At 31.7% G+C, this 14,735-nt stretch overlaps 3 protein-coding genes across 3 annotated transcripts; 2 read left to right on the top strand and 1 right to left on the bottom strand.

The window, feature by feature from the left end:
* The first annotated feature begins 519 nt into the window (after nt 1-519).
* On the top strand, nt 520-3,962 carry LOC123890365 (beta-fructofuranosidase, insoluble isoenzyme 1). The gene is made up of 5 exons (XM_045939961.1): nt 520-1,382; nt 1,953-2,111; nt 2,558-2,796; nt 3,288-3,378; nt 3,618-3,962. Exons 1-5 carry the CDS (start codon nt 525-527, stop codon nt 3,801-3,803), a joined length of 1,533 nt encoding a protein of 510 aa, XP_045795917.1. The 5' UTR covers nt 520-524; the 3' UTR covers nt 3,804-3,962.
* A 3,660-nt stretch (nt 3,963-7,622) lies between these two features.
* LOC123890364 (1-aminocyclopropane-1-carboxylate oxidase homolog 4-like) lies at nt 7,623-9,948 on the top strand. The gene is made up of 2 exons (XM_045939960.1): nt 7,623-8,628; nt 9,417-9,948. Exons 1-2 carry the CDS (start codon nt 7,711-7,713, stop codon nt 9,675-9,677), a joined length of 1,179 nt encoding a protein of 392 aa, XP_045795916.1. The 5' UTR covers nt 7,623-7,710; the 3' UTR covers nt 9,678-9,948.
* Nucleotides 9,949-12,245: 2,297 nt separating this feature from the next.
* On the bottom strand, nt 12,246-13,365 carry LOC123890363 (ubiquitin-60S ribosomal protein L40). Its single transcript, XM_045939959.1, has 4 exons — nt 13,208-13,365; nt 12,916-13,105; nt 12,541-12,607; nt 12,246-12,429 (listed from the first exon to the last, which is right to left on the bottom strand). Exons 1-4 carry the CDS (start codon nt 13,308-13,310, stop codon nt 12,403-12,405), a joined length of 387 nt encoding a protein of 128 aa, XP_045795915.1. The 5' UTR covers nt 13,311-13,365; the 3' UTR covers nt 12,246-12,402.
* Nucleotides 13,366-14,735: the final 1,370 nt, after the last annotated feature.

Raw genomic sequence — 14,735 nt, 5'->3', positions numbered from 1 at the left:
CGGTGTTTTTTTACAAAGATTATGCAAATCAATTACATTAATTTTTATTGACTCATATGTTTTTTATAAAAAAGTTCGAAAAAAACATTATCTCTATAGCAAATAAAAATATTTGAATCCTTAGTTTCTCTTAAATCTCTTTAATAATGGGGTGTGGAGATCTCAACAATTTTTATTTCCTCTCCTCTTAAATATTGAATAAATCACCAATCTATATAAATCATCAAGTGTATTACTCAAATCTCTCGCCACTAGACCAAACCTAGTGGTTTGACACCTGACATTTTTAATTATACGTTCCATATAATTTTTACATCTCCATTGATGCTAACTATATTTTGCCTTCTGATTCTTTCATGATGTCTAAATTGGTGTAATGGACGCATCAATCACATTCAGATCCAAATGGTGAGTTAAACATTCGTCTCAACATTGTTTTTACTTAATTTGTCAATGATCATTGATAATCATATAGTAATTTGTATAATACATCAATTAACTAATTAATAATGTATGTAGGACCTATGTATTACAATGGATACTATCACCTATTCTACCAATACAATCCAAAAGGATCTGTGTGGGGAAACATTGTATGGGCTCATTCAGTATCAAAGGATCTTATAAACTGGGATGCACTTGAACCTGCTATTTATCCATCCAAACCCTTTGACAAATATGGATGTTGGTCCGGGTCGGCCACCATAGTTCCGGATAAGGGACCCATTATCCTTTACACCGGAATTATTGACGATAAAATGACTCAAGTCCAATGTTATGCTATACCCGAAGATTTAAATGATCCGTTTCTTACAAAATGGGTTAAGCCAGATGAGCACAATCCTATTGCGATTGCGGAAAAAGGGGTAAATGCGAGCGCGTTTCGTGACCCAACAACTGCTTGGAAGGATAAAAATGGACATTGGAAAATATTGGTTGGTAGTAAAAGAAAACATAGAGGGATGGCCTATTTATTTAGGAGTAGGGATTTTAAGAAATGGGTTCGGTCCAAACACCCGATCCATTCGGCGGCTAAAACGGGTATGTGGGAGTGTCCTGATTTTTACCCGGTTTTATTGAAAGGGAAAGAAGGGTTGGATACATCAATTGAAGGTGATCATGTTAAACATGTCTTAAAGAATAGTCTTGACTTGACTAGATATGAGTATTATACATTGGGTAAATATTATAGTGATGAGGATAAGTATGTTCCAAGTAATACTTCAGAAGATGGTTGGGGTGGCCTTAGATATGACTATGGTAACTTCTATGCTTCAAAGTCATTTTTTGATCAAAGTAAGAATCGTAGGATCCTTTGGGGTTGGGCTAATGAGTCTGACCCCCAAAAGGATGATGTTAAAAAAGGATGGGCTGGAATTCAGGTACTTTTTACTATAGTTATCCCTTATGAGATTTATTTTTGCCACCATAGTCATTCTCTCGGGCGCCCTACGAATTTACCAAAATATCTATGTAGCGGACATCCCAAAAACACTCTACTAGAATTGTTTTTTATACCGTCCGCTACTGACATTTTTATAACGTCCGCTACTTAAGTAGCGGAAGGATAAAACAGGAAACACGTAGGGCGCGCGATATTCTTTGAATGGAAATTAATCTTTGCTTGATATTCATCAATTTTAATAGTTTTCATGCACATTCGATCTTACATATATAAAAAATTCAATTGAGATGAAAGAACTCATGATGTGTGCTCAAATTTTGCTTACACAGGGATTAGTTACCGATAAACAATAATGGTGGATACTTCATATTTAATAAAAAGAAATCATGCACATTCTCATCACTTAGCTATGTATAATTTATTTTCTTTGCCTATTATAAATTGTCATCACATTCTCACATGTTTTGTAGAACTGTGCTATGGAAGTTTTTGTTTTAGTGATGCTAATGCCAAACATTTTTCAATACATTGATGTCAAAATCTTCAGGCAATACCAAGAGTTGTGTGGCTTGATTCTAATGAGAAACAATTGGTACAATGGCCTGTTGAAGAATTGAATCAACTCAGAGATAAGGAAGTTAGTTTGAACAATAAAAAGCTTGAAAAGGGTGAATTTGTAGAAGTAGCTGGAATAACTGCTGCGCAGGTGAGTCAAATACTTTAATATAATGTGTCAAACTTAAAAAAATTATTGACATATTCAATATATAGTTATCTAGAGTATAAATTTAACCACCAACAATATGCGACACAACAATATGCAACACAAGTGGAAGATACTTGATTACTTGAGTCTATCGATGTATATTTGGCATTACAGTGAGCGTGTCAGAATTATAGTGAGTCACCGTGATTTTACATAAGCTATAGAGTGTAGCTTTTGAAAAATTCCGATGAGTCACCGTGATTCTGACATACACACCTTACTTTGATATTAAACATAGACTTAATCAATTAATTTAGAGTTCAATTGGTCTCTGCAGTTACGCGCGAAGATACATTGATTTACAACCAAAAGAAAAAGAATATAAATTTAACCAAATTCAAATATTGAATTAAAATTTCATACAATTATTGTATATAAAATTGCAGGCAGATGTTGAAGTTACTTTCTCATTTTCAAGCTTGGAAAAAGCAGAGGAATATGATCCAAAGTGGGTAAACGCACAAGATCTTTGTGCCCTAAAAGGTTCAAAAGTTGAAGGTGGGCTTGGGCCTTTTGGGCTTTTGACTTTGGCTTCAGAAAATTTTGCAGAGTTCACTCCTGTGTTCTTTAGAGTCTTCAAAGCTCCAAATAAGCATGTAGTTCTCTTGTGCTCTGATGCTAGCAGGTAATTTTAATTCAATTTCTTCAATTTAGTCTCTAAAGTATATAAAAATAATAAATAGACTCTAAAATATACGAATTTCATTAATTTAATATCTAGAATATATGAAAATCCGTCATATTATTTTGAAACAAAAACCTAGTGGCTAGAAATTCAACTCTTAAGGTGGATAAGTGGCATGATCAGTGTTTGAACCTCGGCCCCCTATTTAAATAATGCAATGTTCATCCAACCGAGCTAAGTTCACATGACGAAAATTTGTCATATAAATCTCTAACATCTTAACAGAAATTATTTAATTGACATATTTTAGCGAAGATTTATTATATTTACATATTTATATGACTAAATTGGATAAAAAAAAAAAATATTTTAAAAACGAAAATTGATAGTTTATTTATTCAAATTGTCACCAGGACCTCAATTTTAATTATTTTTCTCATCTAGTCCTTTATTTAAACTTGCTCTTTTTTATTCTTCTTCATTTTGAACAGTTCTTCTTTGAAGAGTGAAATGTACAAGCCATCATTTGGTGGATTTGTAGATGTAGATTTAGCAACAAACAAACTTTCACTTAGGAGTTTGGTATGTGCAACTTTATATAAAACACCCTTCTATATTTTTGTATTAACATTTATTTCCTCCGTGATAAAATATCAACAAAATTCACTTTTTTAGGTTCATTGAATAATTAATGTATTTGGTATATATATCAAATACCTTAATTATACAATAAACCTAAACGGTGAATTTTACTTATATTTTGTCACAGATGGATTAATGTTGTTTATTTTTTTTATTTATTTTTTAATAACTCTTAACAGATTGATCACTCAGTAGTGGAAACTTTTGGAGAAGGAGGGAAAACAAACATTTTATCTAGGGTTTATCCAGAACTAGCAGTGACACATCAAGCTCATTTGTATGTGTTTAACAATGGTACTGAACCAATCACTGTGGAGAAACTTACAGCATGGAGTATGAAGTCTGCTAATATAAAAAGCAGTTAGAAAGCAATGTGTTAGGGAAGAATTTGCTTAGGTGGGTTGGTAAAACTTGCCATTTGCTTTTAGTATCTTGTACAGAAAATTGTTTGGTGGACGCCCATGTGAGAATTACTTTTTCTCACTAGTATAGTCGGGAATCGATCCAGAAACTTATTATACCAAAGGCTGAAAATAAGAATATAATAAAATAAAAATAATGTATATATTTGTAATAATATTAATATAAATATTATTGATCCTTAAACATGTTTTTTGTTGGTTATTTTGATTCATAAATGTATCTTCGTTTGTTAGTTTGGTCCTCTCCTCAAAGGTATTTTATGTTGGTTAACTTGTCTAAAAATTTACTAATAGAAAACACATTTAAAAATATTTTTGTAATTTTAATTCATAATATGGACAACATCTCATATATTTAAAAACCAAATCACCGTTTACTCTCTCCATATTATATATATATATATATATATATGTTCCTTTTTAAGTGTCGATTTATATCACTGCACATATGTTAATGTACAAGTTTGATCACTAGTATATTTAATTATCTATTATAAAAAATTACGATAATTTTATATTTTGAAAATACTCGTCGAAACAAATTGAACAATATCTATATGCTAACATCCGAAAGATAGAAGTATGAAATTTTAGAGAGAAGTTAGAAATTTTAGAGAGAAAATGAAAGTGAAATATGATTTATAGAGGAGGAAGGGGAAAGTTTCTGTTTGATTTTTTTTTGGATTTCAAACTTATTGGCAGCCTAGCCGCCAATAAATTCAAACGGTAACCGCACTTTTTGACGGTCCCAAGCCGTCAACACTCTTTACACTTCTTGGCGCCTTTAGACTGCCTATAAATGGTAGTCAATTTTTTTTTTTTGCAAATGTAGCACACTTCTTGGCCGCCCTAGATCCCCAATAAATATTATTTTATTTATTTTTTTGTTTCAACATATTTGTCCATGGATTTTGGATTTTGTTACTTATTGAGGGCTTAAAGCCCCCCAATAAATTTTGTTAACAAATTGTGGTTTTCTTGTAGTTATTTAAATTTAACGGCTAGGATTGATTTAACTAAAAAAAACACAGTTTTCAATATAGACCGTCTGATCTAAGATTAACGACTAAGATTAAAAAATGTGTGTTACTACGTGTAATAATTACTGCAACAAATCAAGTCCGTTTAACCAAGACATTAGACACAAGTGGTTAATGAGTTATAGAGATCTCATAAGTTGTCTTCATAAGCTCTCACAAATAGCTTCATTGGTGTTTATGTCGGTAGATAAGCATTACAAACAGTTTCATAACTGCTTATGTCAGTAGACAAGTATTACTCCCTCTGATCCCTTTTATAAGAGATATTTTACCGTTCTAGATTCATTGAATTATTAATATATTTAGTGTATAATATAGACCAGATACATTAATTATTCATAGTTGTTTATGTCATTGAAGTATCTCTAGACCAACCTTAAAGTTAATATTTTTATTTTGAAAGGAAACATGAGTAACACTTGTATATATATACAAACACAACACAACCTAACCAAGTGAGTTTTTTCGCAAAAATGAGAAATTAAAGTGAGATTAAGAATTCAAGAACGTTTAGATGAGATGCTACGAATCTCATCTAATTTAACTAAGTTTTTGTATTCAACCTCTTTATTTGAACATGTAAGAATATTTAAATGAGATGACGCTAGTCTCTTTTAATTTAAGTATAGTTCTGCATTTGACCTGTTTGCTTAGGCATGCATCAACATTAGCTCTCCTTGACAGATTTTGTGACCTCCTTGCTTATCCATTTCCCTGGATAATAAGTGTTAAGAATATGGATGATATAAACTAATAAACTAACACCATGAATCCATGATGCGGGTGGGATATCGTTATCATCTTGTCGGGCCAATAATAGTAACTGATATAGTATAGAGTGGCTCCCTTTATTCAAAAACAGAAAAAGTTATAGGAGTGGACGAGCGGTACCCTCCCTCTTCTATGCCGTGTGATATCAAATTCATCACAACAAAAAAAAAAAAATTGAAAAAAAATCACAAAATTCAACTCTATTTTGTGGATTATTAAAATGGGAAATGATTTTTTTTTTAAGACTAAAATGGGAAATGATAACATCTGATTTTAATACACACTAAAAAACATAAAATTTATATCAAATAATATAATATTTTAACTTTAAAAAGTTAAATGTTTAAATTGTATTACTCATTTTTATGAGAAGCTTGAATTGTCCTTTCATCTTATGTCAAAATTTATATGTTTCTCCTGTAATAATTTTTTATTTTTAATAACCTAGTGATAAAAATCTCACCCACAAAATACAAAGAAAATGACTATCATAGGTCCATTTTATTATAATTCAAATGCATTCAGAAATCTTTTTTGAACAATGATTCACAATATCTTTAAGACATAGTTTAAACACAACTACTAAATATGAAATAGGTCAAACGCATTCAGAAATCTTTAGCATTTGTAACAATTAGATCATTTAATTTTTTTAGGCAACAAATAGGTATTTAATTTTTTTTTAGCTAATAAATAGCTTCTCTAAGTTTCTAATTTGTTGCATGGTTACCCTTCTTCTATTTATCACGCCTTCCAATTGGACCTCAACTGTTTGGATCTCATGATTCACATTAGATTAACCCTCAAATTCTTCATGGTTAACATCAAAATTAACGACCACATCAACATTTTTGTAAATGTAAGATAAATGGAAGGGTATTGGTGCAATAAGTTAGAAACTTAAAGGACTTATTTATTACCTGAAAAACTCAAAGACCCAACTGTTACAAATACGAAATTTAAAAGACTCCTAAATACATTTTACCTATAAAATAATATTAAATATGTTTATCACTCTACCAACCTTAAAAGTTAACACTTTTATTTTGAAAGGAAATATATATAACACTTGTAGTATATGTATATATAAACACAAACAAAAAAAAATGAGATTAAGAATTCAATAACGTTTAAATGAGATGACGCAGATCTCTTTTAATTTAACTATGGTTCTATGTTCGACATCTTTGCTTGGGCATGCAACAGGGCCGGTCCTTGGAGGCCCGGTTTAAATGTTAAAAATGGACCCTTAATAAAAAAAAAATTAAAAAGTCCTCGTTTAAATTATAAATCACATCAATAATAGAAAAAAATATATATCATTGTTATTTGTAGCTAACAATAAAAAAATTCATATTGAGTAAAAAAAAAAAAAAAAAATTCATATGTTAATAATAATATTTATTGGACTGGGTACACTGCAGCATACAAAAAACTGGAGGCCCCCAAAATATAGAGGCCCAGCTCTGTAGCACCTCTACACTGGGCCTTGGCCGGCCCTGACATGCAACAACATTTCTACGGCTACACATAAAGATACCTATTTACGTAAAAAAAAGTAAGATTAACAAAGAGGTTTTTTTTTTTTACAATATTAAGAAAGATGATTTAAACATCTAAAACTTGGGGTTAAACACGTCTCTGTGAAATAAGTAAGCAGTCATTGTTGAAATTTGATACCATGAATTGCGGATTGTATTGAGTTAAGGGTGAGGTCTACCTTTACCTCTTGATAATTTAAGAGTATTTGTCCAACAATCAATAAAAATAATTCACATAAGTAGATTTGAATATGGTATCTAAAACTAACTTGTAATAATCACAAAAAAAAAAAAAACTAATTTGTAGCGAACTTTTATTTCATATAATAGTAGTTTATTCTAATTGGTCGATGCGTAGATACTCCTAAATTATCAAGAGGATAGATTAGAAAAATGTTAGTGATGAAATTGACAATTCAATAATTAATTTGAAAATAAGTCCCCTTTTTGTTGAAATTGTACTGTCCTTGTTAACAGGTTCCATTCAAATCATAATGTATGACATTGATTTTGCAATATATAAGAACAATATATCTATCGATCTATTGTGTGGATAATATTCTTCTAAGTAAGAAACACAACACAAACACAACCATGGCAACCTACGACAGAGCAAAAGCAGTGAAAGAATTTGATGAATCCAAAATGGGAGTAAAGGGTCTCTCTGATTCAGGTATCAAAACAATTCCACAAATTTTCATTCACCCACCACAAACTCTTTCAAACATAAAATCTTCCTCCAAAAAAACAACTTCAATCCCAATCATCGACCTCTCCAACGTAAATTCTCCAAATCATAGGCCAAACATCATTAAACAAATCAAAGAAGCATCCAAAACATGGGGATTCTTCCAAATCATAAACCACAATGTACACGTGTCCGTTCTTGACAACACTATAAACTCTATTGAATCTTTTCATAACCAACCATATGAAATAAAATCCAAATATTACAAACGTGAAGAAGGACAAGGAGTTATGTATGCAAGCAACAATGACTTGTATAGAACAAACGCGGCTAGTTGGCACGATTCGTTGCAAGCCTGGATGGGGCCAAAGGCACCAGAAGCCGAGGAGTTGCCGGAGATTTGTAGGAAGGAGATTCTTGAATGGGATTTGCATGGAAGTAAAGTTGCTGAAGTGGTTTTTGAGTTGCTTTCTGAAGGGTTGGGATTGGAAAGTGGGAAGTTAAATGAATTGAGCTTTTGTGAGAGTAGAGCGATTGTAGGACATTGTTATCCTTATTGTCCTCAACCGGATTTGACTGTCGGTATAACACCGCATACGGATCCCAGTGCGATTACTTTGTTGTTGCAGAATCAAGTTCAGGGATTGCAGGTGGAGCACGACGGTGAGTGGGTCGATGTTAACCCCGTGCACGGTGGTATCATCGTTAATATGGGAGACTTTCTTCAGGTATGTCACTCTTTATAAATTTTAGGTATTATAAAATTCTTATTTTGTTATCATGTTATATAGGTACAAAATTTCTACCGCACATGAGGGTGTTGAGTTTTGGTCGGAAAACTTGTTTGGCACGTAACTAACCAATTTTTTTATACAATAATCAAACATTGAAATTTCAAATTCTTATCAATTCTACTTATCAATGATTGGTGGTATTTTTTTTTCTTTCTCTAATTTATAGACGAAGTAGCGAGTATCACCGGATAATTTTAATGTGTTCTTGACATAGTTACGTTATTTTACTCGATTTTTCTATAACAAAATTGAGTTAATTAAACGGAGTATAAAGGTTGTCCAATCTATTCAAGTATTATCTCAACAAAACAAAAACAAAAAAACTACTAGTATAAATGTGTTGGACAATTGGTAAGAAAAAGGTTCAAATACATCTCTCCACCATCAGAAATTTTAGTTTCACATTTTACTCAATAGTTCTATAGTAAATAGTAATAAACATGAAATTTGAACTTCGATTCAACAACCTCTATCCTGTAGTAGTTGGAAAAATCAATGCAACCAGATCCTTTATGGTCTCAATTGGAGTCTAAGAAAAGTGTTAATTTCTTGAAAGTAGTAGTAGTAGTTAGTTTGTCTTACATAATCGTCGTCATTAGCTAAAAGATAACGACATAAAGCAAAGTGTTACTATTCTTTAAAGTGCTATAGTTTAAATGATTTGAATAAGGCATGCATGTTGACTTCTGGATTCTCAATTTCATTTGAATGTTTTTTTGTAGATAATATCTAATGGAGAGTACACTAGTGTACAACACAGGGTGTTGGCTAATTCACATAAAAAATCAAGAATCTCAGTAGTGATGTTCTTGAACTTGAGTAAATGGAAAGGAGAAGGTTACCATGGGCCTCTTCCAGAGCTTCTATCCCCGGAGAAACCGCCTATTTATCGAGATTTCACTCGGCAGGAATTTTTTGACAACTTTTATAGCAAGGGAATTGACACCAAGTCTTTCGTAGACAAGGTTAAAATTCAAAACTGAAATGCAACTACATATAAAAGGACAACGGCTGAAAGTATTTTTATTAGTTCGGTGGTTAAAACTTCTAAGGTGAATAAGTGGAGTGTTCGGCGTTCAAACATCACGATATCCCTATATAGGCCGAGTGTTTACTTTTTCTATTGATTGCATAAATATTTATTGTGTCATGAATGTATTGTTGTATGAATGTATTGTACTAATTTTTTTTTGGTCAAAAATGTATTGTAGTACTAATTAAATGCGATAAAATGTATTGTGCCATGATTTTTTATGTTTCCACATAAAGCATTGCTCATAAATAATTCCATATTACGTGACAACTTCAGAAGCAAAATTAGCTTGGTTAAAAGTAACATATAAATTGATTAGTTCGTTAGTTACTACAAGCCCGTTTGGATTAGCTTATTTTTGAGCTTATGCAAACAATTTATGCAATTTTTATGTATTATTATAAGTTTGTCAAGGTAATTTATGATAAAATAGCTTATAAAAATACAATTTTCACTAGTGTGAACTTATAAAATAGCATAAAACTTAATTTATATTGCATAAGTTGTTTGTATAAGCTCAAAAATAAGCTAATCCTGTTTATATCACATTTATACCCACATAAGTGTTTCTTTTATTAGTCATGGTCCTCAAATTTGTTTTTATGTAAAGTCAATTTGATCCTCAAATGTTTATTTTCTTGGTGAATTTAATCCATACAATTAGTAATAAAATATTCCATTTCAGTTGGAAGATGTTTGAGGTAGTATAAATGATCAAAGTATTTGAAATTTTGGTACATATAAGGACCAAAGTGACAAAGTGTGCATTTCCATAAAACAAAACGATGGTTTGCCCTTAAATCAACACACTAAGAAAACTAGAAAGATCCAACACAAAAATTACTCCAATGGCATACAAAATATTATCAAATTATTAATGAGCAGCATAGCACTGATGGGGATTGAAAAGGGATCTAACGCAAAGTTTTAAAGACTTCATTGTTTTTGAGATTTTACAGATTTCTATATTTCTTCTATTTTGGTATTTGGGTTCCATCATATTCACTGTTCTCATACTTAATCCCTCGCTCGCATACCCTTGAGTTTGTACTGAACACATAATATATGCAGAATAAGGGATTCCTCTGTGCTGGTCTGCTGGACCTAACAAAGACGACACGTGGCAGCAGGAGATCTGAGGGAGGGAGGGAGTTGAAGTGAAAGAAAAGAACTATATTTGAAGGGGTTGAGGGTTGCGAGATAGACATGGAAGAATTGTCAGAGGTTTTGGGGAAGTCATTGTGAGTAGGAGTCTCTGTCCTTTTCCAGTGCAGGGATTATCTCTTTAACTTAGCTTTTCCTTTAATTTTGTTATCAACTTGTAAGAGCACTGCTCCATCCATCATTTTATATTTCTCGTTCTTTTTAGACATAGTTGTCTCGTCTCTTCTTTCTCTGGTTTGAGAGAGTCGTCATTACAGATTTCTATATTTCTTCTATTTTGGAATTTGGGTCCTATCACGATTCATCATCTTCACTCATCATTTCCACTGTTCTCATACTTAGCCCATGCGAGATTTCCTCTTCCTCGCATACCTTTGAGTTTGTACTAAACACATAATATATGCAAAATAAGATGTCTCTTAACTCTTTACAACTTCAAACGAGTTAAGCTACACTATTTCATTTATAGAGAAGGAGGGAAGAAGAATTAAATTCTCATAATCCGCAACCCCCTTCAAGTTCACCCCAAAAAAGCACATTACAGGTTAAAATTAGCACATCACATAACTCATAAGGCTGATGTTTGTCTCAGTCAAACTACTTATACTTTTTCACCAACATATTTTAATGCACCACAAGGTATGCACATTTACAAGCATTACAATCACAGAGGACCTACTGCCAACTTTTATAGAGTATATGTATATTCACTACGGCGTTGTCAATCGCAGATCAGATTGTTCAAATTCTACTACACTACAGGGCTTTATTGCAGCACTAGCCGCTATTTGAAACACCTTGTACTAAATAGCATATCACAACACAATAGCAATTTTTTCAAATTCTGCCACGCTGTAATGCTATGGTGTGCTATCACTGATATTTGATAACATTGATTCACAGCAATGTAAAATTTTTTATTTGTCATTTAGTCATTTTCGTTAGTTTTTCACAAAACACTTTAACATCCTGTTACACTTTAACATTCATTGAAAATAATTTGGTTAGCCAAATTCCAAGGTTTTTTACCTGTTTTCCACACAAGAGGCTCAATAAATCAATATAAATGCAATAAAAATGAAAACCCAGCAGATTTTTCTTAACTTTTATTCTGCAAAAAAAAAACCTTAAAAAAATCTATCTAACTTTTATACCCTAAATAGATAATAGGGTATTCATGTCATGTGGGAATCAAATTATATGTAATGGTTATTGTGACCTAAGTTCTCTCTAAAAAGAGACAACATCTTCGTATTGCTAATGTAATAATGCAATAAAAGTTAAATGTCTTTGATTTGTATAGGGAATTAATAATGCTATTAGCAAAAACAAAACAATAACATGAACGAGAATATAATGCAATCACAAGAATATAATCCACTTGTACCAAAATAAATTCCGACTACATTCAACATAAATTAAAACAAAGGATTTAGTCAATAGAGATGCAAAAACCAAAAAACAAAGTATCTCAAAACTAACAACAAAAGAGAAACAATATCAACCACAGTTTACTTGATCTTCTTCTTTGGCCTCAACTGCAATAAAAAAATACAATCCCAAAACAAAACATCAGCATAAGTGTTAATTTCCAACAACATAAACAAACACAAAAAATGTTATTTTGAAACATATTTCTCAATACTTACTTGATTGCTGTGTCCACATTTCTTCTTGCGGCAGTTCACAGCCCTAGGATGAAGACGAGCATAGCATCTTGAAAAAAAAAATTAGGTAAATTAAAACCGTTTAAACTATTGAACTATGTAATTAATTAACACTAACTAAGAAATTATATTAAACTAATCTAAATGTACCAAATCGAGAAAATCAACTGGAAAAAAATAAAATCCAGGTGATAAAGTAAGAAATGGGTATCGTTTTAGGGAACAATTATAACCCCAATTGCACTATTAATTAACAAAAGAGGCTAAGTTATATTCCCAGAAATATCATCAAATTAAAATTAATTAATCAATTAATAAACTTAACAACAAATTGATATAAGAAATGATGATTCATACTTGCGGCAAATGGTTTTGTCTTGATTGTATTTGCGAGCCAAAGCCATCAAAGAAGGTTCAATGATTCCACCACGAAGCCTGAGAACAAGATGAAGAGTTGATTCCTTCTGGATATTGTAATCAGCCAAAGTGCGTCCATCTTCAAGTTGCTTTCCGGCGAAAATCAATCGCTGCTGATCCGGGGGAATTCCTGATTATTTCAATCAAAAGCGCGTTTGTTAGAATACAAATCGGAATATGAAAAAGCGATTAATTATTAATAGATTATTATAATTGAGTTATGTTATGTTACCTTCCTTGTCTTGAATCTTAGCTTTGACATTGTCGATTGTGTCGCTGCTCTCAACCTCGAGGGTGATGGTTTTCCCGGTTAAGGTTTTGACGAAAATCTGCATGTTTGCGGCTTCACCTTTCTGAATTCTCAACTGAAAGTGGTGCGGATGTTTATATATTCATTTTTTTAGGGTTTAGTATCCAAATGTGTTGTGTTGGGCTGCTATTGGGCTTCAAAGTTTGTTGGTCCGTTTAGTAAAGGCTTTACATTTTTGCTGTTAAATTATTTCGCGCCCCCACTCCCTTCTTGCAATGTTTGTTTTCTTTTTACGCATACAAATTTTAGAATATAGATGCGTAAACAGTTTTTTTTACCGTGGATGTGCAAACAGTTATTATGTAAAAAGTTTGGGAAAATGTATTTTACTTGTTCGGATGTTGCAATTGATTATAGACCGTTAGATTATCTTAATCTTATGGTTATGCAGTAGGCTTCCAATTTAAAGAAGGATGCAAATATCCATTTTGATTTTTTTTTTATATATATAATCTGGATTCTAAGGTGAAAAAAGGTTTAAATAAACAATTTACGGCAAGGATGTTTGCGGTTCAGCTTGGGTCAATTTTGAGGCAAAAACTATATGATCAAAAGATAAAACTACTCGCGGTTTGAAATATTTATTAAAATATAGGTACCGTGTGTGGTTTGAAAAGTTCATCCAAAAATAAATTGATTTTTTGAGGATTTAATTTGAATCGGCTTGAATTTAAACACTCGTAATTTATGGTAAACTTTCTGTTGAAAAATCTTCTAGTTTGATAGTGATTGAAAAAATTCTTTTATAGGAAAAGAAGTTTGCTTTAATAAAAGTAGGTACCACTGAAGTAGTATATATAATTATTGCATTCACTATAATTAAAATGTTGTGGATGCAATAAGCTTCTGCATGAACTTGGTGATCTTGTCTCTATATTTTTATCAAGGCACAGCCATGATTTATGTCTTTCACCCAACTTATATTTTTTTTGTTTATTTAAAGTAGAACTTAGCCATTCTTGCTCTTGTGAATCTTCTTTCATAATATTTAGCAATTCCCTTACGGAAATACAGATACTAATGTGCACGACAAAAGCACTGCAAATCCCATGAACGCGACCTCTGTGTTATACGTTTGATCTAAAAATTGCAGTGTTCTCTTACATCACAATTACAATCCACAACAAAGCTGCAAATGAATGACCACTTGACAAAAAAATGTCGGGTTTTAAAACTATCCATAGATGGAATGGAAACCAACATGGTGAAGCTTCAACTCTCTGCTGCATGTTGCACAAATAATTTTAACCTTTACATTTATTTATCCAGTCCACACATTCATATAGTGAACCTTCAACATTATCTATTCCTCTTCAACTTTAGTTATGTTTTTTTCTTAAATGAAACTATAACTTTTCCTTTATTGAAGAGTAAGGAGAGATCGTGAATCTTCTTCAAAAAAAAAGGAGAGATCGTGAATCTGTAATTTTTTGTTTGGTGGAGGATTTTC

Source organism: Trifolium pratense, linkage group LG6 (assembly GCF_020283565.1).
Source record: "Trifolium pratense cultivar HEN17-A07 linkage group LG6, ARS_RC_1.1, whole genome shotgun sequence".
In the NCBI taxonomy this organism is placed as follows: domain Eukaryota; kingdom Viridiplantae; phylum Streptophyta; class Magnoliopsida; order Fabales; family Fabaceae; genus Trifolium; species Trifolium pratense.
Note: the sequence above shows the minus strand (reverse complement) of the source record. Positions and strands in the feature narration are given on the sequence as shown.